The sequence below is a fragment of the Caloenas nicobarica genome, chromosome 7, assembly GCF_036013445.1.
Source record: "Caloenas nicobarica isolate bCalNic1 chromosome 7, bCalNic1.hap1, whole genome shotgun sequence".
NCBI classification, from domain to species: domain Eukaryota; kingdom Metazoa; phylum Chordata; class Aves; order Columbiformes; family Columbidae; genus Caloenas; species Caloenas nicobarica.
In genome coordinates, this window is record NC_088251.1 from 14,114,584 (window position 1) to 14,138,171 (window position 23,588).

At 46.8% G+C, this 23,588-nt stretch overlaps 1 protein-coding gene across 1 annotated transcript in view; it reads left to right on the plus strand.

Moving 5' to 3' along the window:
* Positions 1-22,747, plus strand: part of ARL3 (ADP ribosylation factor like GTPase 3) — a 29,235-nt gene extending 6,488 nt beyond the window's left edge. Inside the window, exons 2-6 of the mRNA XM_065639229.1 lie at positions 3,256-3,399; positions 4,548-4,664; positions 9,157-9,207; positions 11,162-11,347; positions 19,908-22,747. Of these exons, the coding sequence (XP_065495301.1) occupies positions 3,256-3,399; positions 4,548-4,664; positions 9,157-9,207; positions 11,162-11,347; positions 19,908-19,955 (546 nt within the window). The 3' untranslated portion in view covers positions 19,956-22,747. The remainder of the gene's footprint in view (positions 1-3,255; positions 3,400-4,547; positions 4,665-9,156; positions 9,208-11,161; positions 11,348-19,907) is intronic.
* The last annotated feature ends 841 nt before the right edge of the window (positions 22,748-23,588 follow it).

Consider the following 23,588-nt stretch of genomic DNA (forward strand, 5'->3'; position numbering starts at 1 on the left):
CTTCAGTAACTAGAGGGAGGATGCTGGGTGCAAGTTTTAAATGATATTCACAAAGTAGTAACAATCATACTAGCCAGTAGTATTATTTGGCTCTTAAGTTGTGTATACAGACCATGTAACCTATGCCAGCAGCTACTGAAATAAAGTCCACCGCTCTGTGTTGGCTTGCTTGTCTTCCAGCCTTTTAAATCAGCTTACTTTATACCTTAGAGAATACTTTTATTTCTATATATATCCTCTCTTCTATTGGCTACCCCAGATAATCCTGTGATCAGCCATGCAGCAGTGTCACTTGAGTAGAATATGGAATGATGCTGATCGTTTTCTCGTAGGCTGTCATACTAGCCCAGAAATAGCATCTGTCTACAATGGGAGAAGCTCTATTAACATTTACAACTGTTCCTCTTCCCGACCCCTGAGAATTGCTCCGTGGTAGATAAGCAATACTTTGTAATACATTTCTTTGCACTCAGTATTTTGGAGTTGAATTCTGAAATATAAAGGCTCCTAATCCTGATCTGCTCTGGGATACGCTGCTCTGCTCTTAGCAAGTGGTGCTGTGAATAGGATTAGCATTTCAACAGCTTCTTTTTTTAACTGTGAGCAATAAACTAAAATAATAGGGCCTGATTCCGAGCTCTCTGAAGGCGGCAGTAGCACTTTGGCTGGTGTGTGTTGGCTTTGGGTCAGGCCCGTAAGAATGGGAAAATTCAGTGGTTTGTTGGAAAGGAGGGAAAATGTGTGAATTTTAGAGTTCCTGCCCCTGTGGGGTCTGTCCACACCGAGCTGAAATCCATGGATTTACAAGCCAACAAACACAACTGTAAATTTGACTGCAGGTGAAAAGAAAATGTGTGTTGCTAGTCATGCGGTTAAACTTGTGTTTTTTAATGATGTCAAGGGCACTTAGGACATGCATGTAAACAAGTAAGCATTAGAGATATTTTTGTTGCTGTTCCTTTTCTTTCAGTTGTGTGGAAGTACAACATGGGGGCAGAACATGGGCTGGGCCCTGCACCCAAGGAGATGAATTGTTGGGTTGGGAGGGCTCGCAGTGACTGGCTGCACTGAGCACAGCCCTTTAAATTCATTACCTACGGGCCCGTGGGCAAGAGCCAGCTGTGAACATCTGTCCCTCAGGGCTCAGCACGTGATGTTACAGGCCTGTACACTTCAGCTAAAAGCAGTTTGGGGATTTACTGTGCCCGCACTGTGCAGGCACAGCATCCTCTATCAAGCAGAGTCCACTCCTGATTTACAGATCTGTGAAGGAGCCCTAGATTCCCAGGTTTTTTTTACCAGCCTGTTTATTAAATAGGTGATACCCTGAGCCCACTTAGTGGGCTGTAAGACTGCAGTTTTGCTGTTCCTTGCGCAACCTCTGAATTTCTGAACCTTAGCTTTCCATAGTGCTTTTTAAAAGCACGGCAACAGTGGCATCCTGCAACGTTCTACCAATATCCTTCAAACCCAATTTTACTAAGTTCCTTTTTTTCTCCCTATTTCTTACACATTATGCATGTATTTTGAGCTGTGTTTGGTAATTAAATGGAAAACCGATAAATTACTTGCAAATCAAAAACACTTAGAGAGGTGGATTGAATCTCACGTGCATTTGAATCTCAGTGTGTTTTCATCGTGCTCTATTGAAAGCTTTGGCATCGTGACCTGTAGCACTGTGTCCTTTCCAAAGCATTCCACATCTCAGAACGATGTGACGAGCGATTGAAAGTGGTGATTTCCAAATGGCTGAGTTGGGCTCTCCAGGAGTCGGCAGGAGGGCTCTGCTGCAGACAGGGGACGCGTTGCAGCGGTGACAGTTGTACCATGTCCTGCGGCTCTTTGTCTTGAGGACAGGTTTCCGATTGCCCTGATCTGGAGAGGACCAGGAACAGCCTTCACAGCTCAAATAGTCCTTGGCTCCCAGCAGGAATATTTAGAGGGTGTAGTTCCTCATAGCAACAAAGCACTTCATGACATTTAGCTGATTCAGCCTTGAAGGTCCACAAGAAGCATTGTCTCCATTTTGCAAATGGGAGAACAAAAAAGCTTGACAGACGGGCCCCCGTAGGCCTGGGTTTGTGCTGATACTTGAACTTTGTTCCTGGCTCTGGATGTTAGTGGGCTGAAGAGAAATGCCTTGCCATTGCCCTTCGGGACATGCGAATTGTCTGGGAGAGACCAAGCAGGAGTCCTGAGGGCTCCAGAAAGGGCCGTAGGTGTGTTCCTCCCCAGATTTGCTGAGGCAAATTAGTTGCAAGAGCATCTGCGTCCCCAGGCTGCGTCTCAGTGTGGTGTGTGCTGCTCAGGCTCCAAGGAGCCATCCCTGCCAAACAGGGGGGTGCAGAGCAGCACGGCAATGTGTCTGAGGACACCCAGGCAGCTGCTGTGCCCTTGGTTGCAACTGCCCCTCTCCTGTGGGGCCGGGCTGGGCAGCGAGGGGCAGGTGACAGTGGGGTGATTTGTATCTCTTGGTTACTTGCCAAGATCCAGAATATTTTTCCAGCCAGTTTAGAGAGGCACGGGTCTCTGAGTGGTGGCACTGACAAAAGCTTGGGTGTGCTGCTGTAATGTGCATGGTTGTAAATGAGCTGACCTGCATATTCTGTTCCCTAATCCTGAGTGATACTGTCAGCTCAGAGAGATGAGCCTGGCTAATGACTGAAATCCACTGTGCTTTTCTTAGCGAGGATGTGTGGTGATCTGAGATAGTTGTTAAGTGCTACATCCTGAGAATCAGAACTGCACGTGCCCCATGGGTCCGGCATGTTTTAGACAGATAAATGGGGTTTGAGATGATCAGGGAGTTACAATGAAAAGAACTTATGTCAGGTACACAGTAACCTGCAGTTAACTAGGAGGGTGATTAAATTAATGGGGTTTTCCCTCTGATGAAGATAATGAAGAGCTCACAAGGACTTGGTTTGCAGGCCTTACACATGATATGCGTAGGCGCTGTCTTCCTGGCACAGGGAATGCCAAACAGCTGTGTGACGAGAGCCACGCAGCCAGTGGTGCACCCCACCGAGCGACATTTGTGCTGTCTGAGACCTCGTCGATACTCTCTGAGATGAAGGAAAATCAGAGCAGGGGGGGAGTAGAAGAGGAAATGGGAATAGGGACTGCAGGAAGGGGTTCAGGATGTCATGGGATCCACTGCCATACGGAACCCATTTCAAGGGAGGAGGGCATGGCATGGTGGGGGCAAACAGTCAGAGGGGGAAATAACAGCTACCGTCTCTCTTGCGGATTTAGGGTTTACTGTCAATCTTGCGTAAATTGAAAAGCACCCCAGACCAGGAGGTAAGAATCCTCCTCTTGGGACTGGATAATGCAGGCAAGACCACACTCCTGAAACAGCTGGCATCTGAGGACATCAGCCACATCACGCCAACACAGGTGAGGAAGGCCTTTGCCTGCCCAAGGCAGTTCTTGTGGTCCCACCTGCCTTGTTATACAAAGCACTAATGATTCAGCAGAGTATTTCAGTAAAAGGAGGACGAACTGGAGCCTGGTGCACCATTAAGTTTGTGTGTTATCTGCATAAGAGGAAGCTCCCTGAAGTAGCCAGAGTGCATCAGGCCAAGTCTGGCAGATAGCACAAAAGTGGATGAGTGCCAAGGAGTTCTGCAGAAGGCTTTTGGGTCATGCTAGGGTTACATGAATGAGACTTTGTTCCTGTTGTCCTCTCCAAACAGGGGACATGTATAGGGGGTGCTGCAGCATTGGGCAAGCCCCTGTCTCCTTGCATCTTTCATCCAGCCAGCTACAAGGGTCCTGTGTATTCCAGCACTCCCTCTCTGATTCCTCTGGTCCCATTTCTTTGAGCCTTGGGGTTGGGGCAAGCAATGTCTCCCATCAGACACACCGCAGCATGTCTCCTGTGTTGACCAGAGGAGGTTGCTAGAGAGCTATGGGAGATGCTTCCCTCCACCCTGCAGCTGCCTCCCAAAGCTCACAGCCCCGACACCCCAATTCCAAGCCCCAGTCCCCTGGGTGGTGTGGCAGCATGTTGCCAGCCCACGCCACATCCTGTTTTTCTACTCGAATGCCCTTTCAATTGGTGCTCTAATTGATGAAATGGACCCTTCAGACATGCAGCTGTTGCTCTTTTAAGCCCAGCATTAGCTGTGTCATGTCGAATTGAGCTGAGACCTCTGGCTTCATGTTAGCTGGGACTGTCTTCTCAGCTTTCACAAGCTCAGTCCTGCTTCTCACAGTGCCCTTGTTTTCTCCTTATCTGCAGCTCCCCCACCTCTTCCTGCACCCACCCTGCTGAGCCGTCGCAGGGCCATAACTGCATCATACGTCTCCGTAGCCACGACAGCGTCAACCCTTGACCCAAGAACACTCACAAAACTGATGGTTTGGCAGCTATGTTCACTTTTGCCAGGGTCTCTCCCACAGCTGATCCATCTTTGTGGCTGCCTGGCCCATCTTGCTGCATGTTGCAGGCATGGGATATATAAGGTGTTGATGTCTGCCCATGAACATCGTCCAGCCATTCAGGTTTATGCTCTATGTGGCTTTGTTTCTGCTCTTTCCAGGGCTTTAACATCAAAAGTGTACAGTCTCAAGGCTTCAAGCTGAACGTATGGGACATAGGTGGACAGAGGAAGATCAGGCCGTACTGGAGGAACTATTTTGAAAACACTGATATCCTTGTGAGTATTGGCTGCAGTTGAATGCTGTGTTCATGCAATGGCGTTCCAAGGTCTCAGCCAGAAATTCAGGAACAAGTAATGTAATGTCCTAGTCCTCAGCAACACCATTGCCATTGTAACAGGAGTTATTCTGAGTGAAATGGCAAGATTGGTTGGGTGCAATACGAAAAATACAGTGATGTTTGGAGAAATTATTCAGTTGCATGTTTTTTCTTTGACAGGATGGTGCTGGTTACAGCCAGTAGCATTCCTCTCATCTCAGTCTCCAGATGAAAGAACATTAATAACTTGTAGTTTTTCCATCTATAGCTCCTTTCAGTGGAGACTCTGAAGGCCTATCATGGGCATTAGTGACTTGAGCCTCATATAGACATAGATCAGTATGGTGCCTTTGTTTTCTAGTTGGGGGAACTGAGGCATAGCAAAATTAAATGCTGTGTCTGGCATCAGATAGGAAAGCTTCTGGCAGAGGGACACAGAGAGACTCCTTGTCTTTTGCTTGGGTCCTTTAATCATAAGACTGTCCTTTAGTGTTTTTGATACCTTAGCTGCAATTATATTACAATTAGCTACAGATGAGTACAATTATTTTACCTTTGTGTTTCCATACCAGAGCACATTACCCTGCGACCCTCCAAGTGCTGTCCTGACTAGTTTCAAAGAGCACCTCTAATGTGCAGCTGCGTATGCCAGGATGAAGGCAGGCTGGGGCCTCCAGGCCTCTCCCCACCCCAAGCAATGCTGCCCGTGGGAGCAGGGAAAAGGCTATTCTAAGCAAGGTCTGCAGAACTCCTGTGGGAAAGCGGGAAGCTCTGTCAGAAAGACGCTCTTCCTCCCTCCTGTCACATACATGTACTCACCAATGTGTCGGGAGCTTCAGTGCATTTCCACAGAAGGATCAGCGCAACTAGGAATAGGACTCTGCTCCAAGGCTCATGTCGGGGTCCTGGAGGGCTTGGCTGCACCTGCAGGTTTAGAAAGCATTGTTTGAGTGAAGCTGTTATTTAAATAGGGCTAATAACTCCTGAGGAATATCTTGTACAGATCCCCCTTTTTGCAGCCTTAATTTGGAATCTGATGTTTGAGGGCAGCCACCACAGCATAAACCCGATTGGTTGCTTTTGCAAAGAGTAGTGGTGAGATCTTCCAAGGGGAAAGATCTGGGTTTGAGAAACTAACAGGACAAACTTTGCATGCTTCTCTGTGGCCATTGAGAAGAGCGACATGGCATGGCTGTGAGGTGATTGCGCCCATTTAGTGCAAGCTCTGCAGCTGTGTGTGATGGGGAGGCAGTAGATGAGCAGATCAAAGTCAACACTGCCAAGCAGCAGCTAGGGGATCTGTACCTGCTATGGCACCTGCTCAGGCTGCCGAGGCTGAGCAACCACAAAACAATATCTGGAACTCTGCAGGCAAAGGCAATGAGCTACACGAGCCTGTGAGCTTCTCCCCTTCCCACTGTGTGCTGCATGGGAGGTGAGAAATAAAGGTGAATTTGAAGATTGAAGGAGATTAAAGCAGTTCTTTTCCCTGCCCTCCTCCCACCCCAGAGAAAGGAATGTACAGAGAAAACTCCTTTTCTTACGAAATTGGTAGATAGAAGCAGAATCAGTTTAGGGAAAGTGGTAGTGTGAATTCAGAGGGTGCGCACATGGACCTGAGCTCCCCAGCCTGTACTCCGTGCTGACACCCAGTCCCAGACTGGGAGCTGTCAGCACATTAGTGCAGTGCTTTGCTATGTCCGTACACACCAAAACTGGGATCAAGTATGTGCTGATGACACTCTTTCTTTCTCCTCTGCCAGTCTTCAGGCCCATTTTACCCAGTAATTTTACCCTCTGACAAACCTGGTACCAGTTGTACCTTTGTAATTTGAGCCTAAGTATCCTATAATAATATTTCTTCATCCAGTCCTAACACTTGCACGTTCTGCCCAACCCACTTACTCCAGGTTTTGTTTTGGCCTGTTTCTCAAAGGAGGCACCCAACTTTATGGGAGTTTCTTTCTCAAGCTCCATTTCTCCAGCACAGTGTACTCAATGGCTGTTCAAACTGGTGAGCTGTGCTACTGAGCGCCACAGCCAGAAACAGGCTCTTGTGTGGCCCTGGCCATAGAAGGAAGGTGGAGATGAGATACGCTACAGTTCCCAGGACCCACTGCTCCTGTCTTCTCCTAAACTATGTTGCATAAAGCAGAAAGGACCCTCTAAAGGGTATTAAAAAGCAGGAAGTGATTGCAAATTCAAATCCATGCAGGTGCCTTTGAATGAGGGTTTGGTCTTGCATCACACACCTGTGATATTTGGAAGCTTAACCCAGGCAAATAAGGTGTGGATATCTGGCTGATTGCATATTCAGACAGGCACCTGCAGCTATTTGGCACACTGCTTTCTGGTTTGGAAGTAGGCACTCTGCACATACTTTACCTTCTCTGTACTGTGCTTTTGTGGCTTTTGCCCCGAGCACTGTTGTCTCCAATTCTCATCTTGCAAAATAGCTCCCTAGCACGGAATGGAGCTGTGCAGTTGAAAGCCTGGCTGGTTAGGACTCAGCGCTCTTCCTTGCCAGTTAGAGAAATGCCGTAATATGGGAGGTGCTGCCGTTCAGTTGAGAAGTAGCGCTCAGCTATTGCGTCCATGTGTTGCTAAGCTTCCCCTGAGATGTCTTGAAAGAGGACAGATGACAGGCCAGTTTCAGCCCAGAGCACAACTGCCAGCCCTGCAGCTTCTTCCTTTCTTTTGGTCTGTATTTACTACACCAAATGGGGTGCACGGGGGTGGATGCTTGGCAGGGGCAGAGAGCACGGGCATAGCTGATACAGTATTGGTGCACGTGCCTGGGATCACATCGTGGGGAGCGGCTGTGTGTCACGCCATGCCCACAGGCCTTTCCCCATCACGTGGCACCAAGTGCGTGGCCTGCTGACGCATCCCCGCGCAGCTGCGTCCAGCCCTGCTGCATATCCCCCAGCCACTGTCAGTGTGCATCAGTGCAGCCCCGAGAGGACCAGAGACCCCAGGTGATCAGCAGAGAGGTCTGTGAGGCTGCTGGGTTACCTCCTCAGGCCTGGCATGCAGATTCTCCTGCTGCGTGTTTGGTACCATTTCAAACAACTCTAACACTGCTCATTAAGGGAGTGCCTACAGTTAAATAGATATTGCTGCTAGAGATCTTCCCTCCCCCTACTATTTGGTCAAAATTATCCTGGAAGCGTGGAGTCTGATGCTGAGGCTGCCTGCAAGGATGCTATTTATCTTGATGGTGGGGTGCTGTGCTCATCTATTCCCTGAAAACCAGGCTGACACTTGCTCCCTGGAAGCCACCAAAGAACATGCAGATGACATGCTAGCAGCTTCAATCACTGCTGATGGGGAATGGCATGGACTGGAAGCAAAATGCTCAGTGTTTGTCACGAGTCCTGTCCCTGTCTCCCTGTCTGCTGTCCCAGCGCCCTTCTCCTTCAAAAACCTTTCCGTACCAAGCAACGAAAAAGGGATGCCAGGCTTTTCTTGCCTAAGTGTTATACTGAGGTTCCCTGTTTCTTTAGATGTAGCTTGATACCTGTGCACTCTGAACTGCAATAGCATTGCTGGAAGCAAGGAGAGTGGCTGGACTTACTGATTACACATTTAGGGGGGCCTTTGAGGAGTGTTTTAGCCTGAGCAGACCTAGAGCTGCCTTCACTGAGAAGGCTCGTTTGCACTTACAGAAATCTGCATGTGCCATGCTGCTTGGAGAGGTGGAGGCCCCCTCCCCGGGCAGGGAGCCTGCAGGCTGGGGAATCCACCCTTCTCCATACCAGGGAACAGGTGTCTGCTTCGGACCTCCTCGTGGACCATGAGATGTGGTGGCAGGACTCTGCTGTCAGGACTCTGCTGTCAGTCTTTGTGAGCCAGCTGCTCCCTGTCTTCAGCATCCTAGTGGACAAGCTGGCAGCTGAAGATGGAGTCTCTTGCCCTCATCCCTGATGGAGAGGAACTCAATGTCCCCAATGTATTCACCTGTCCCCTGAGTGGCATTGTGTACCTTGGTGGCTTACTGAGGAGGTGACACATCCTGCTAGAGGGCAGCATGGCACAGTCACACCAGTGCAGTGCTGGTGCTGGTGGCTAGGGTGAAAGATCATGTCTGGTTCCCCAGGTTTTACTCTCCTGTGCTCAGCTTCAACTTGTAAGCTGGTCACTTGAAAAGATACCAGGCAGTCTCCTGTTCTCTTCAGATAATAGATGCTGTGGAGATGGTAAGAGCATCCCCGGTATTGCCCCCAGCTCCTTTCTGATCCTACCCACGTGGCTGTTCAGCCCCCCAGCTTTAAAAGAGGTGGTTCCTCTCCTTTCAGAACATCATGAAGTTTTGTCAACATTTTCTATAAATAATACCAGGGATTTTTATGCCCAAACGTATAATTATTAGGCTCAGCTCCCTTAAGCATGTGATGTTGTGGAAGAGTGTCTCCTGGGAAGAGTAACTTTTCCTCTCATTTCTTTTTCAGATCTATGTCATTGACAGCGCAGATAGGAAGAGGTTTGAAGAAACAGGTCAGGTAAGTTACTTATGCCCAGCTTCCTTTGAAGTAACTCAGTGCTTCTGAGTGCCCCTTGCTCACAAAAGTTAGGAAGATGATTTTGTTGTTTATGAAGGAAATTTGCATTTCAAGAGAGACTTGCCTTTCAACATCAATGCAGATTATTTTGGTAGATGTGAAACAAGGAAAATAGGTAGCCTAATTCCGTTTAAATAGAACGTTTTTCATTAAAGTTATACAATAATAGCAAAAGGAGCCCAATACTGAAAGCAAAAACTTCCCTAAGTCCTTTAAACCTTGCCAAACCAAGACCCTGAGGAATCCTGTTTTCTTATTTACGAGGTTGAAATGGAAATCATATTGACTTGATTGTCTTTTGGATGTAACTGAAAAAAACCCTAAGAACTTTGTAACTAGGACTGGCCAGAAAATAATATTTCCATTTTGTAACATTTTATGTTTTATGGTGGAACAAAAATAGGACTTTTGAACTGTATTTTGTAAAATTCAGAAAGTGACAGTGTCCCAAAATAGCTAGCAACAGATTTACCCCTCAGAAATAGGAGATTTAGTTTAAAGCCCTCTATTCTTGCTTAATTTGAAAGACGCACTTGATCTTTCACCTCTCAAGTATCATGGACACACCCTGACAGCAGAACTGTTGGTTGTTCTAGGGGTGGGGAGAATCTTTCTCCTGCTTAAGCTATTTCATTTTATATCAGTAATGAAATATTCATTAGACAAAAGAGAGTGAGAGGAAGCAGAAGCTTAGAGTAATTGCCCGAGTCAGGTGGTGTCAGCCTGGACCCCTCAGATTTCCGCAAACACTTTTGGTTTCAATAAATAAGCCGTGTCAGATGAAAGACCTATTTTGTTGAAAAATTCTCAGCCAACTCTGTTTGTAACTCCATTCTCTCGTCCTGGTTTCAAAACAAAACATTGCTTTTGGGGGATGGAGTCAGATTTCTGCTGTAGTTTAGCATCTCCCCAACTGCAGTCATTTAATCCACAGGTTTCTAGCCAGTGAATGAAAGTCGTTAGGGCAATATCTGAGAGCATGAGACCTTTCCGGCTAAATAAGGAGCCCACAAAAATCTCATGAACTCATCTATCTGCAACACCAGCAGTCCCTACAGGTTCAAGTTCTGCTGGGTTTGTCATATGTTCACATAGGGAAGTGACTTAAGACTGTGTGCATGTTTCACATGAGGCTGTTGCACAACACTAGACATGAAGTATTTCAGCCATTGCTGATCCACTGCAGACTCCGATTTGGGCTATTAAAAGAATCTCTTTGAGTCACCCAGTTTTGAATGAACAAACCCATTTCTCAAGATGCCACCCAATGTGTGCTGTGCATATGGAGCCAAAATCCAGCTAGTAAAGTTGATCTAGCTTGTCTTCAGCTAGGCAATGCCTTCAAAAGCATCAGCACTTTCTTGTGGGAGGAAGATTTCCATTTCTGGGGAGAAAAAAAAAAAAAAAAAAGTCCTCTCCAGCTCAAATTGGAGTATATAAAACCTGGAACAAAACCCTGAAACTCATTATTAGCAAAGGTATCAGGGCTGGTGTCAACAGCTGCTCAGGTACAAATGCCAATCAGGCAATAACTTAGGACAGATTCCTCACACTGCCAATTTACATGGTTTTTGCTGTTTCATCAGTTTTGGTCTCTTGGGAGCAGGGACTGGTAAAACACAGAGTTGTAGTCTTTAAGGCAACTGCTAATTTCAGACCAAGATGAAGATTTTTGTAACCTGTAATTAGAAGAAATAGCTTTTGAACCTTGGGCAGGGATGATTGTATACATTTTTGCTCTCTTATAATAAGATCTAGGTTTCAATGGAACACACTCTTGCAGCATTTGCCCTAAATATATTTCTAATTAGAGACAACCACTGGTGGTTGAAGGTTTTCTTCCCTTCCGTCTCTCCATCTTATCCCCCCTCCGACTCCCTTGTAAATGATATAGGAGCTGGCTGAGCTTTTGGATGAAGAAAAGCTTAGTGGAGTCCCCGTGCTCATATTTGCTAACAAGCAGGATTTGCTGACGGCTGCCCCTGCTTCGGAGATTGCCGAGGGACTGAACCTACACACAATCCGGGACAGAGTCTGGCAGATCCAGTCTTGTTCAGCTCTCTCAGGAGAGGGAGTACAGGTGAGGCTCTGGAGAGGCTTGCTGTGCCAGCAGGCCATCTGTAAGAGATTGTTGTCTGTTCATCTGCAGGGTGGGGCTGGACCAGCTGCCTCACAAAGGAGGGTCAGCACGGCCAAACCCTTGCAGCACAGAACACGGGGGGCACGTGTCTCGTCACCTGTGCAAAGGGGAGGGGGAGCTGTGGGCCCTTGGGATTGCTCCATCCCCAGGAAAGGGGAGAGCGATTGCCTCCCCATCCAGGACCCCTTGGCTGGGTCAAACAAAGACATTGATTTATTCTAAAGAGACTGCTGTCAGGTTAATCATTTTCACAAAACAAATCATCTTTTACTATTAACCCCTTTGACTGTTGCAAGTATGCACTTTAGAAATCTGATTTACCTTCACTGCTAATGTCATTTGGCATTTTGCTCAATCCAGGCGCCAGAGAGAAACCGGTCAATTTTTCTGATCCAAGGAAACACAAGAGTTGCATGTGGGGCAAAGACTGCTTCTAATGGCAGCATGTGGGGCAGCAAAAACCCACCAAGGGGGCTGAGCAGTGTTTCTGTGCTGAACTGTAATAGCTATGTTTTGGGCTCCTGCACTGTAGCCAGTTTCTGCAGTACAGAAGCTCTTTGTGATGTAAATGGGACCTTGGCTTGTGTAGTTCACTCTTAGGCTTTCCTGAATGAATGAAATATTTGCAGTGCTCACAATCCCAGCAGTCAGGAGTACTCCCTTCGCTGATATTTAAAGAAACAGCATGGTGAAGACATTTATCTTCATTGCAGGTTCAGTAAAACCTTATTTGCAAATGCTACAGAGCTGTTCAGGACAGTCAGATCTCAGACTGAGTATGAAGAGTCGCAGAAGCAGCCTGCAATACTGAGTGGGCAGTAAAGCGGCAGATGAAATTCAGTGTTGACAAGTGCAAAATAATGCACATGAGGAACAACAACCCTAACTATACAGACACAATGATGGAGTCGAAATTAGCTGCCATTGCTCAGAAGCAGATCGTTGGGAACAGCTTAGTGCTCAAAGACCAGAGAGCAAAATCAAATGCTAGAGAATTATCAGAGAGCAGACATGAAACATCCCAGAAAACATTTCTTTTATAGCAGGATAAAGACATGTTGGGTCCAAACCTTGAACATGACATTAATTTCTGCCTTTGCCCCGTCTAAAAAGATTTTAGTAGTAATAGAATCATAGATTCCAACAAAAAAAATAAGGTTGAAGGGTCTTCAGGAGGTGTTTAGACCAGCCTCATGTTTAAAGCAGAAGTAACTGTGAGTCTGGAGGAGGTTGCTGAGGGCCCTGTCCGGTCAAGTTACAAATATATCCAGGCATGGAGATTCCACAGCCTCTCTAGGTAACCTCTTCTAGCACTTAACCACCCTCATTAAAAAAAAAAAAATATATATATATATATATTGTCCACATATCTGCTCAGAATTAGGAGATATTTGAGAATGATTAGTAGAACAGAGTGGCATCTGTACACAGAGATAATAAACAGATTAGGACTTGCAGCTTGGAAGAGAGAGGCCAGAGAGTGGGAAAATCTTCAGGATTTATAAAATAAGGTATAAAAATGTCAGATAGATTATATGTTATTTTTCACGTTGCTAGAGGAAGGGCATTCCTAATGAAAGAGTCAGACAACAGCTTAAAAGAAATAAGTGCTTCATTGTGAGTTACATAAATTGCGGATCTCATTGGCATGGGATGTGGAGACCAAAGGTATCAGTTGGTTCAGAAAAATTCTAAGTGAATTTCTGAAGGAGAGATCCACAGGCAATTAACCTGAGATCTGGAGGCAGCTCTTCCATGAGGAACACCCTGGCCCATGGACAGGGAGGAAAGAATAGAGCAAGGGGGATCCCGTTCCTGCATGTTCCTTTCCTTGGTATCCAGAAAGGGGATGCTGGCTTGGATAGACCATTGGTCTGAGCCAGTACAGCTGTTTTTCTGATTTAAAATTCTTAACCTGATGTTTAGACCTAAACATAGTAGATGGTGTCCTCCAAAGGGCCTTTATTTAGTTAGCTGAGATACAAATTCAACCATGTTGCAGCCCATCTTGTGAAAGGCTTCAACCCTGATCTTTAGTTTGGAGTGGTGGTGGTAGAAGGAAATGCGTTCCACAGTGTCAGGGTATATTCCAGTCCAAAGAAATGTGATCAAAAAAGTGAGGCTGTAGTTCACAGGGTTGCTGGCTGGCATAGGCCACTAGTTTATGGAAGTCCAAGTTAGTTCTCCAGCTGCGAAGGGACAGTAAAGTGACAGATGAAGTTCAGGGACGCGTGTTGGATGTGGAAGAACTAAGTGATAGAAAGTGGCACTTTCTGTTCATGAGCTTTGACAAATGCCTCCTTCTCACTCAGATCTGTGGGCTCTCTGGAGTGACCTGTGCACTTCTTTTTTGATAACTCCTCCTTACTGTGCCTTCTCCTTGAAGTACGGTGCATCCCTATACATTCAGTAGAGTAAAATATGCAGTCCAGTACTCTCTGCAGGAGAATTGTAATCTGCTTCTACATTCACTTCCAGAAAACAGAAGACAAGAGCTAAATAAAAGTATTTGCAGGCCTATATATTTTGTTCATCATCCTTATCTAGACAAATTAATTTAGATGTAGGCAAGATAACGTCCCACTTTGTTGACTGCAGTCTTATTGCCCTAAGTACTGCAGATTATTCCATAAATGATTGTTGCAGGAAGGTCAGGGAAGTCACAACAAACTCTTTACAACTTGTAGAAAAAGAGCCTCTACATTTCCCTTCTGCCATAACTCCAGCCCTGTCAAATCGGACAGCAAGAATGCCAAGCTCTCCCTTGGAAATTCATTGAACAAAATAGTTTGGGAGATGGCTTTTAAACCAAAGTATTTTAGTTGCAGCTGGATCAGCCCAGGAAGAAACAGCATATTCAGTCCTGAGACTCTAAAGAGAGGTCAACATGCTCAAAATTCAGGGGAATCAAAGAAGAACTTGTTTAAAGACTGATATTAAGAAAGGTAGTTTTGAGGATTATAGTACACAGTACCTCTACCAGTGTCTCAGAAAGGGAGCTCTCTATGTGCAGTTAAATCTCAGATCACTGCTTTAAGGACTTATTTGAGAAATGACGAGTGACAGCGAAATAAATGAAGATGTGGAAGCATCAGGTATTCAGAATGAAAGCCAAGAAATGAGCATGCTAACCGTCGCTGCTGAGGGAATGTATTAGCTAGAGTGAAACTGGAGGCATCACTGACAGATTTTGTGAGGAAGAGTGGTGGCGTATCTAGTACTGAGCATGTGCAGGAACAGAGTTCATAGGGGAAGATTTTTGTGACAGCTTGAAGGAAGAGCAATGAGCTGAGATAAATAATGCAAATACATGAAGGACACATAGTTTGAAGGTCACTTAATTAGTTTAGCTGCTAGCACCATGGTGTATAGAATTGGGTAGTTAAGACTGGGGATTTCAAGGTTAATGAGATTAGATTATGGTTAATAGAATGATATAAATTTAGAGAAGTTAACTATTACTTGAAATGGGTTATTTAATAAAACTGTTAATTAAGGAGGGAATCCATATCGTCGTCTTCCCTTTTAAAATTAACCATTGGGGACTCTGGAAAAGGGGCCCAGCCATGTCCTGGGCAGGCTCAGAAGAAAGGTGACTGGGTTAACTGGAAAGCCCATGCAGCGTTTTCTGGAAGCCAGCTGGTAGCCCCCATTATGCCAGCTGAAGACTTCATTACCTGCTGACTGTAACCATGGGCAGCACTCCTCTTGTTAATCAGACTTCATGGTGCCTTTGAGGGAGGAGTGGCATCCCTCCCGCTTAAATGCTTTTTCAGGCAAAACATCTGTTTGGATCTCAATTTTATCCTTCAGCCCTAGTTGGTAAAGCAGGAAAGCCTTTTCTCCATGCCACAGCCATCAGGGCTCTGCCTCTGGAGCAGCGTCCTGCACCAGCTTACACCGACACCCTTGCATGGGGACAGCAAGCGAGGGAGGTGATCACCGATGTCAACAGAGAAACATAAGGGAACTGTTGCCTCACAACATCTCTCTTGGGGTTGTGTTTTGTGACCAGATCTCCAAGTGTAGTCCTTGGCTTGCAGAAGCTGTGTACATTCCACCTTGGCTGGCTGGGGTGAAAGCAGGCAGGACTCCTCTGCTGGAGGTGTTACTTAGGGGCCAGGGTGCGAATGAAACATGACTTGAGGCTTTGAACCGGTCTGTGCTCCGCAGCTTGTTTCTTGTCTGAAGCAAGAGTCTCTGATGAAGGCAGCAGGAGCTCAGCCTGCCCTGAGGAATCGGCTCCAGAATGATGCTGCAGCGTATTGTGTCCAGAGTCTCCCAAGTATAATGGCCCCCTGGAGACCATTAAAAGCCAGTGGAACTGAGAGTAGCCACTAAACTTCTCTAATTTATGCCAGCGCTGGTCCGGCCCAAAGGACTGTGGGAAGGGCTGAGCCGCTTTCTCCTCCCTGGCAGTTTCAACCCAGTTGAGAACGAAGCCCAAGACCTAAGTTAACACTGATGCTGCCAGTCAGCACTTTCATAGGGGCAAGATTCAGAACAGGACCCCCAGCAATGTTGTATCCTCAGAACTAGGTTTTGTCTTAACCAGGGCAGGCTAGATGGGGATCTTCTACATTTTAACAGGGTTCTGGGGCTACTTGTAAATGTGATTTAAAACCAGTTTTGATGACTGCAGCTCTCCTGGGGCAGGCAGAGCCGGTGCTGGTCGAGGAAAAGTGACCACATTTCAGATTACAGGGCAAAGTCTTGTGATTTTTAAGCAGGGTAAGGAGGGAGTCTACAGCACCGTATCAGGGATACAAGGTCTCAGAGGACAAAAGAAAAGCTCACATCTGTGTTAAAACCAATGGATGATGTACTTGGGGGAGCCTGTAAAAGCCAGCCTGTATGACTGGAAGTGCAAAGAAATGGCAGATAATGAAGGCACAGTCCTAGCTGTGCAGAGGGAGAAGAAAGTGATAGTTAAAATAACGCATACCAAAAATGCTAGAGATGGAGAATTTTGCACTTGCCTGACCCAATTTGTTACGGCAGACAGAGGATTACATGAAAGGATTAAGCTTTGCTGTCCTTAAGGTCACATTAGGGGTCACGAGTTTGTGGCCTTGCCTGATCCCTGGTTTGCAGGGGAGCAGAAATTGGGAGGCTTTTTATGGGGTGGAAAGGACTTGTTCGCTGTGTTTGAAGTCAGATTACTTCACTCCCATAGCCACAAAGCTGATAAGGCAGAGAATAAGCGAGCAGTGGGCTAATCTCAAGCAGGACTTTCTATTTCTCCTGGGGAAGGCTCTACCAGTCCTTTCCCAAAGGGCGCTGGAGAACAACTCCCTTGGCACAACGGCAGATGTGACTGCAGCAAGGCGGGGTTGTGCCAAGCAGCGTTTCTCTGCAAGAAGCATTATCCTCTTCCCTGGAGTTCTCTCTCTTTTTGCTTTGTTAAAGTTTACTAGCTGCTTGTTAAGGAGCTAAGAGAAGCAAAACTAAAAGATCTGAAATCTTTTCCTGGCTAAGTTTTCCCAGGGTTGACTTGAGGCTGGAATACTAATATTGTATCCGTCTCCATCCTCAGAGTACCTGCCAATGCCTCTGTGTCTCAACAAAGCAGCCCAAGGACATCTATCAAGATCTAAACGTTACTGTAGGGATTGTATTTTCTGCACAGAGCCATCTTTTAAACATGCAGATGTAGGGACAGAGTGTGTAGGGACAAGGGATGACAACAGTTGACTCCTTGTGGACCTGACTCTTTCAAGCACCTTTTCCTTCTTCTTGTGTGCCTTCCCCATAGCAGCTCTTTGTGTTTGTAGCAGCTTCCCTGGATTTCTCTATCTTACCAACCCTCCATCCTGATTCAAACCTTAGGTAGAAAAACTGCAAACATACCTTTTAGTTTCTGTTGTTTTCCATTGCATTTGCTGTTCTCCAAAGCATGTGGGGACGCTGCAGAACACATGCCCACTGAGGAAGCTGCACCAGAAGCTCCAGATGTAGCAGCAGTGTGGCTGAAAATGAAGAAGGTGTCTTACACATACTCCTTTGATACAACACATGTAGAACTGAGCATGTTCGTTTTCCCTTTATCCCTGTCAGGCAGAGAGATATTTACAATTAAATGTGATTTTTCCTGTCAATTAACTTATACCAGAAGAGAGCTTTTAAAATCTATTCCTGCTTTAAAAGTTCAGTGACCTACTTACATATTTCAAGCCCGCTTGGAGTTCACCTTTCCTCTTGCATTTTGCTATGTCATTCTTTTGCCCTCGTTATATACTTGATGCAGCCAGGCTCCCAGCCGTGGTAAATCCCATCATAAACTTTGCTTTATGACCCTTGCTGCGCTGGCACTGAAATGGTCTGTCTTTCCCCTTCCCAAGCTCCCGAACGGCAGGCAGAGTTTTAATCACTGTGAATTCAGGTTGTGGTCAGATCAGGTAGAAGATAGGATGCATGTTTGTTGTTTTCCAGTGATGTATTGTTTCTGGGATTACTGTGCTGAATAGCAGAGGGTGTCAGCTGATATTTATTACTTTAAGCTGTCTCAGCTGTTCTGGTTCAGCAAATAAACCTACATTCAAAATGAATGAGGAGCTCTGCTTGCCTTGTATGCCATGATGTGTGCAAATGTGATTATTGCTTCCGAGGCAGGGGAAGCTGAAATCATTGTGGGAGCTTTTTGAGTTATTTATTTATTTTTACTCTTTGCAGGCAATCATGCAGATTTCTAAAGCACACAATCGAGCCAAAGGCTTGACACCTCTCCTCCTAGCCCCATTGTTAAGCCCTGGCATTCCTCATGCTGGGAATCGCTTGCTCCCTCTCTCTCTAAAGTGATAAGCTTTAAACCACGCTATTGATTGCTTAAGGCATTACATGTTTTACACCTAGGTTATCAGTGTTATTGAAAGGGGAAGACACAAAGCTATTGGGCCTTAAAATGAATCTACCTCTCGTCTTTTCCCATTTGCTCTGAGGATTTCAGACAATTTGTTTTACACTGATCTCTGCTGTGGAGATAAATAAATGAAACTGGAGACATCAACCCTCCCTAAGGTTAGAGTTAGAAGTGTTATTAGTGTAGGGCCTCATGTGCACCCCAGCACAAGCTGGGCTCACTTATTCTTTATTTAACGCAGCAACAAGGGCTGATCTCAGAAGTTGCTGCTCCCCTTCAGATAAGAAGTGTCACATAGCGCAGCTATCAAGGTGAATTGGTATTTTCAAGTGAGAACCTCTCTGCTTCTGATTAAGCTCTGAGGACTCCCTCTCTTCTCTCTTAACTCTTTAGCTCCCCTCCAACACAGCTGCTACCTTGGTGCTGAGGGGCAACACGGGGGCACGGTGGTGGGTCTCAGCTCACCCCAAGGGCCTCCCGTGCTGTGCCTTTGGCCACCTGTCCTTGGGGCAGCTGGGGTCCTTGGCAGCCTTAGGGTAGTTTGGGGACAAGGGCGTAGGAAGCGGGTGACACTGCTGCCACGGGGCTAGCAGCAATGCTGGCCCAAAGGCCCTGGTCTTTTTTAGGGTCTCACTATTGTTTTAATGATCCAAAAATGACCATTGACCATAATACAGTGAAATCTCCCCTTCTAGAACTCCAAGGTTACATTTGCCCAATTTTCGAGCACAAAGATGTGCCATTGTCCTCTCATCCCCAAAACCCTACCAGCCTTCTTTCTGCCCTGAGCCTCCCTGTTGGCAGAGAGACCTCATAGACAGGGTCGAGGTATCGGATACTATGGGACACAAATATGAAGAGATTGTGCATCTTATACTCTGTTCTGCGCATCTCACAATAGATAAGTGACAGGAGCAGATAAAATGTTGCTTTGCCCTTCAATAGCATATCCCATTCTGGGATCTCAGCGATAAACTCATGACTCGGATATTCACAGCACAAGTGTTACCATCCTGCTGGCAGTGGTCAGAGATGTCGTGCACATGTTTTTACAGAAATGCTCGAAAGAGTATATCCTCCTCTTAAAACGTGGCCGCATCTGTTCTCACTGAACTCCTGTGGGACCCCTCAGGAACCGGGAGCAGGGTCCAGATCCAGTTGTTGCAGTGGCTTTCATGGATCTGGATTTAAAGGCTTGCAGCTGAGTAGAGAATTAGAGCTGTATTCTTAAGAGGGAGCTCACTGTATAACAAACAGCCCCCTAAAATCCATGGTCTCAAAGACAAGTTGACTTGCCCGAGGTTACACAAATCATCTGTAGCTGCACCTGGAACTGAGCCTTCATCTGCCACTGACGTACCTTGACTGCAAAGTGATCCTTCCTCAGAGGACCTACACATAGCGACATGATGAGACGATGGTACTTTTTATGGTCAGATGAAAGATTTAATAACCTCTGTGTGACAACATCTACCAAGCAATGAAGCACTTGTTTTTTTACCCACGGCATTTTTGGGCACAAGAGGGCAGGCGGGGGGTAGATGAGGAGGCAGAACACGGTGCTTTCAGAAGGGCGGTTGGGTGGGATTGGGGGATTCCTTTTCCCGTTGCTTGACTAACATTACCTTTCTCTCTCTGAAGGACGGCATGAATTGGGTGTGCAAAAATGTCAGCACTAAGAAGAAATAAAGCATTCTGAGCTGCATGGAGATGGAGGAGCGGTGGGAGCAGAATTCTAGCCTGAAAACACTAATTTGCTGCTTTCTGACCAAATGTTTTTCCATCTGTGCACAGCTACAGCTGTTAAAAGCAAAAAAAAAAAAAGGAGAGAGAAAGAAAAGGGAACAACAGCGGCTAAAACCCACTGCTGGATTTGGAACTTGACCTGCTCTTTAGTATAATTTTTTTATCCCAATAAAGGAATTATATATTTCCTTCCTATGCATAAATAATCTTAAATGTCTGATTAGCAAGCAAGTTTGTAAGCAGAAGCAAGACTGTGATTCAGTGTGGAGCAGAGGGAGTGGTGAGTTACTGTAGTTGCTTAGATGCATAGGACCTGCCCTATACGTGCAGGTTTGCGGTTGCTGAGGACACGGTCAGGTGTCATTCACAGCTTCCCCTCAGTGACAGATAAAATGCGATTATGTTACCGATTGTAGGTAGTTTCTTAAAATAAAGCTGCTAAGGAGTCATTTGTGTAATGAGGGTAGAAGACTTCCACATATTCCTATAGCCATAAAAGAGGAGTTTGATCATAACGAGGCACTGTTGCATTGCGACACTGCCATAGAAGGGAGAGAAGGGTTATATGTGTATAATTGAAGCTCTTTACAGTTGGAATAATGCAGGATGAGCGTGCCTAGGGCTTTTCTCACAGCTGAAGGAGAATTCAGCCCAGCATTTCACCTTGAGCCAGCAAAAAACGTGGTTCCTACGTTCAGTAAATTCCATATGTGAGATTAGTCTTGATGTTGAACAATCCCTGTTGATTTTCCCTTGATGTTAAGGCAACTCTGCTGCAAAATGCAATTAAGTCCATGATTACTTTCTAGAATGAGATACCAGGTCCCAGGTTTCCTTTTTGAAATATGCAAAATATATTCTACTACCCCCCCTTCCTCGGCAGGCCCTGCCTAGCCCTTGGGGGGCTCGGGGGCTGCCCCTCAGCAAGCTCGCTGCCCAGAGCCCCCCAGCCCGGGGCCGGCTGCGGGTTGCCCTGTTGGAGGGCAAGGAGGCTGATGAACGGCAGATGGGAAGCACTCTGTAAAACGAGGATTCATTCTGCCCCAATCTGGCTTTCCTCTAAAAGGATGCAATCACTGAAATAGGAAAGAGAATGTGTTTTCCACCTCCTCGTCCCCAATTCAAATATAGCCCCAACTGACAGTGAGCGGGAGTCATTAGCACGCCAAAGCAGCCATGTCCTGTGTGAAGCGAGCTTGGTGACTCCTGGGCCAGCTTCTAATGCACAGATGGTAAAATAATCCCACTGCCCTGCTTGCCAGCTTTGTTTGCTGCCTGCCTGTGAAAGGCCAGAGAATAACTAGGGACTGCATTACCCCTTCCACCTCTTGGAGACGGACCGGCGGGCAGGACAGGGAAAGCTGCGTGTGCTAAAGCATGTGGCTTTACCACGCATCAGCGAGTTGACTCATGGACCCAGGCAGACGGCTGACACCCCTGGAGCTCCCAGCTCTTCGCTCCTCCCTTCCCCTGGATGTCTCCACCTCACGGCAGAAACATCTGCACTGTATGTGAAGCAGCCCCTGGCCGCCTATGTGTTACAGCTCCGGCAGATTAAAATCATGTGGGGCTGATTCTGGGTCCCCCCATACATCAGGATGTGCAGTAGCGGTTCAGGGGTTGTAGCCCAGCTGTCTCTGCTGTGGCTGGGGGCAGAGGGACAGCTGGGACAACAACAGCTTCAGCAATCCAACCTTAATCTGCCCGCGTCTGTGAGTCAGCACCCTCTGAGTGCATCTGTCTCTGGCACTGAGGCAGGACACATGTGCCGGCGTAGCACAGCCTTGTTTTAAACACTGGACAACTGGGAGGGGGAAAAGAGCAGGCTCAAGCGAGCTGTTAAGCAGTCTCTAATGACAAAGTGACACAGCTCCATGGCTTGAGTGAGGAGTCAAGAGATGAGATGTTCATTTAAACTTAGCTTGTTCAGTGACTCCTCAGCTGCATTGGCTTGTCAGGAACCCCGGGAATCTGACCAACACATGTTCCTGGGTCAGCCCAAGGAGGAGAAGTGCATCCCAGCATCATCTTTTCCTTGCGATTAATGCATTCGCCTGATGCAAGTGCTGTAAAGAATTGCAGCCCTTTCTCGCAGGCGTGCTTTGAGCCGGCTGAGCGACAGAGCTGTGTGGCAGATACCCCTGAGCTCTGGATTTGCCCGCGCTGCGTGCCAGGTGCAGGCTGCAATGTTTGGGTCCCCCTCCTCTGGCCCAGGCAGGACAGGGCAAAGTCCCCTTGGAGGCTCAGATGTTGATCCTTCTCGCTTGTAATGGAGCTGAGTTGGTGCTTCCCTTCTCCCTACATTTTTTACCAGTGGCAAACTTACCTTGTGACACTCCACTTGTGCCACAGATAGCCTTCTGGATCAAAAAAAGCATCCAGGAGGGTAATATGATTTTTTAGGCTCACATTGGTTAAACTTGGAAATGTGTGTAAAATAAATATATAGCAATTCTCCTATCACTTCAATTTGGAAGGAAAAATTGCCTTACTGAACTCAGGATCCAGAAGTGTTTGCTGGCTCATTCCTTATTTTTACGTGTGGCTACACGTATTGGTTGCGTGCATCTGTACCAGCCAGAGCTTCACCCGTAAGCCAGTAGATGAATTTGGTCTACCTGCGACAGGTAGTAAGAGAGGAAGACCGTGACAGAGCAAGCTGTGCTGGGAGGATGGAGGTAGAAGGTTAAAATGACCATGACTTAAGTAAAATATCCTGCAGTGATGGCTGTAAATGTCCCTTGCGTTGTGAACATCTCTCTGTGCATCAACTTGGTGAAAATGTAAAAAGAATTTGAGGTTCTGTTCACCTGCCACTCCTTATCTGAATGTATTTACATCCGCTATACCCTCCGCGCCTGGCTAAACACCACCTGTAAACCAGGCTGGGGCCAGCCGAAAACACGGTTCAGCAAAACTCCTACCCCTCTCCCAGCCCTTCCGCTCCTGTTCAGTTTGTGGTAATTGCACACGCAAGGCTTTGTCCTTCCAACACTCTCTGCTTTGCCCTACTTTAAATGAGATTCGGGGAAGCAAACTGTCTCATTGCTATGGGTGGAGCTCTGCCACACGTCGCATTGATTCATAGATTTCTGAAGCCAGAAGGGACCATGATGTTCCTCTCTCCTGACTTCCCGCATAACGCAGCCCATTAAAGGCCACCCCGCCGGCACGGTGAGGTATGGTTGAATAAAAACATCTCTGGCGGGAAGACACCCGGCCTTGATTTAAAGGCTCGGAGTGATGGATCCACCCCAGACCTCGAGAAGTTTATCACAGGGGTTAATTCCCCTCCCGTGAGGAGTTGGCCTTGCTTCACTTTCACATCGTTAAATCTGGCTTTACCTTTGCAAAAGATGAAGGCTGCCTCTCCTGCCCCTTTGTGCTCTCTGGAGGGGAGAGGTGATGGAGAAGTGAAACCCTCCAAGGGCACGTGAGGAAATGTGGGTCCCAGCCCCTGCTCCCACCACGAGCGCTGGGCGAGGGGACTCGTGTCCTCTGGCTGCAGCTCTGATGGTGTCTGTCCTTGCCCTCAGAGAGTGCTTGCCAAAGCCCCAGGCAACCTCCTCCCGTTTG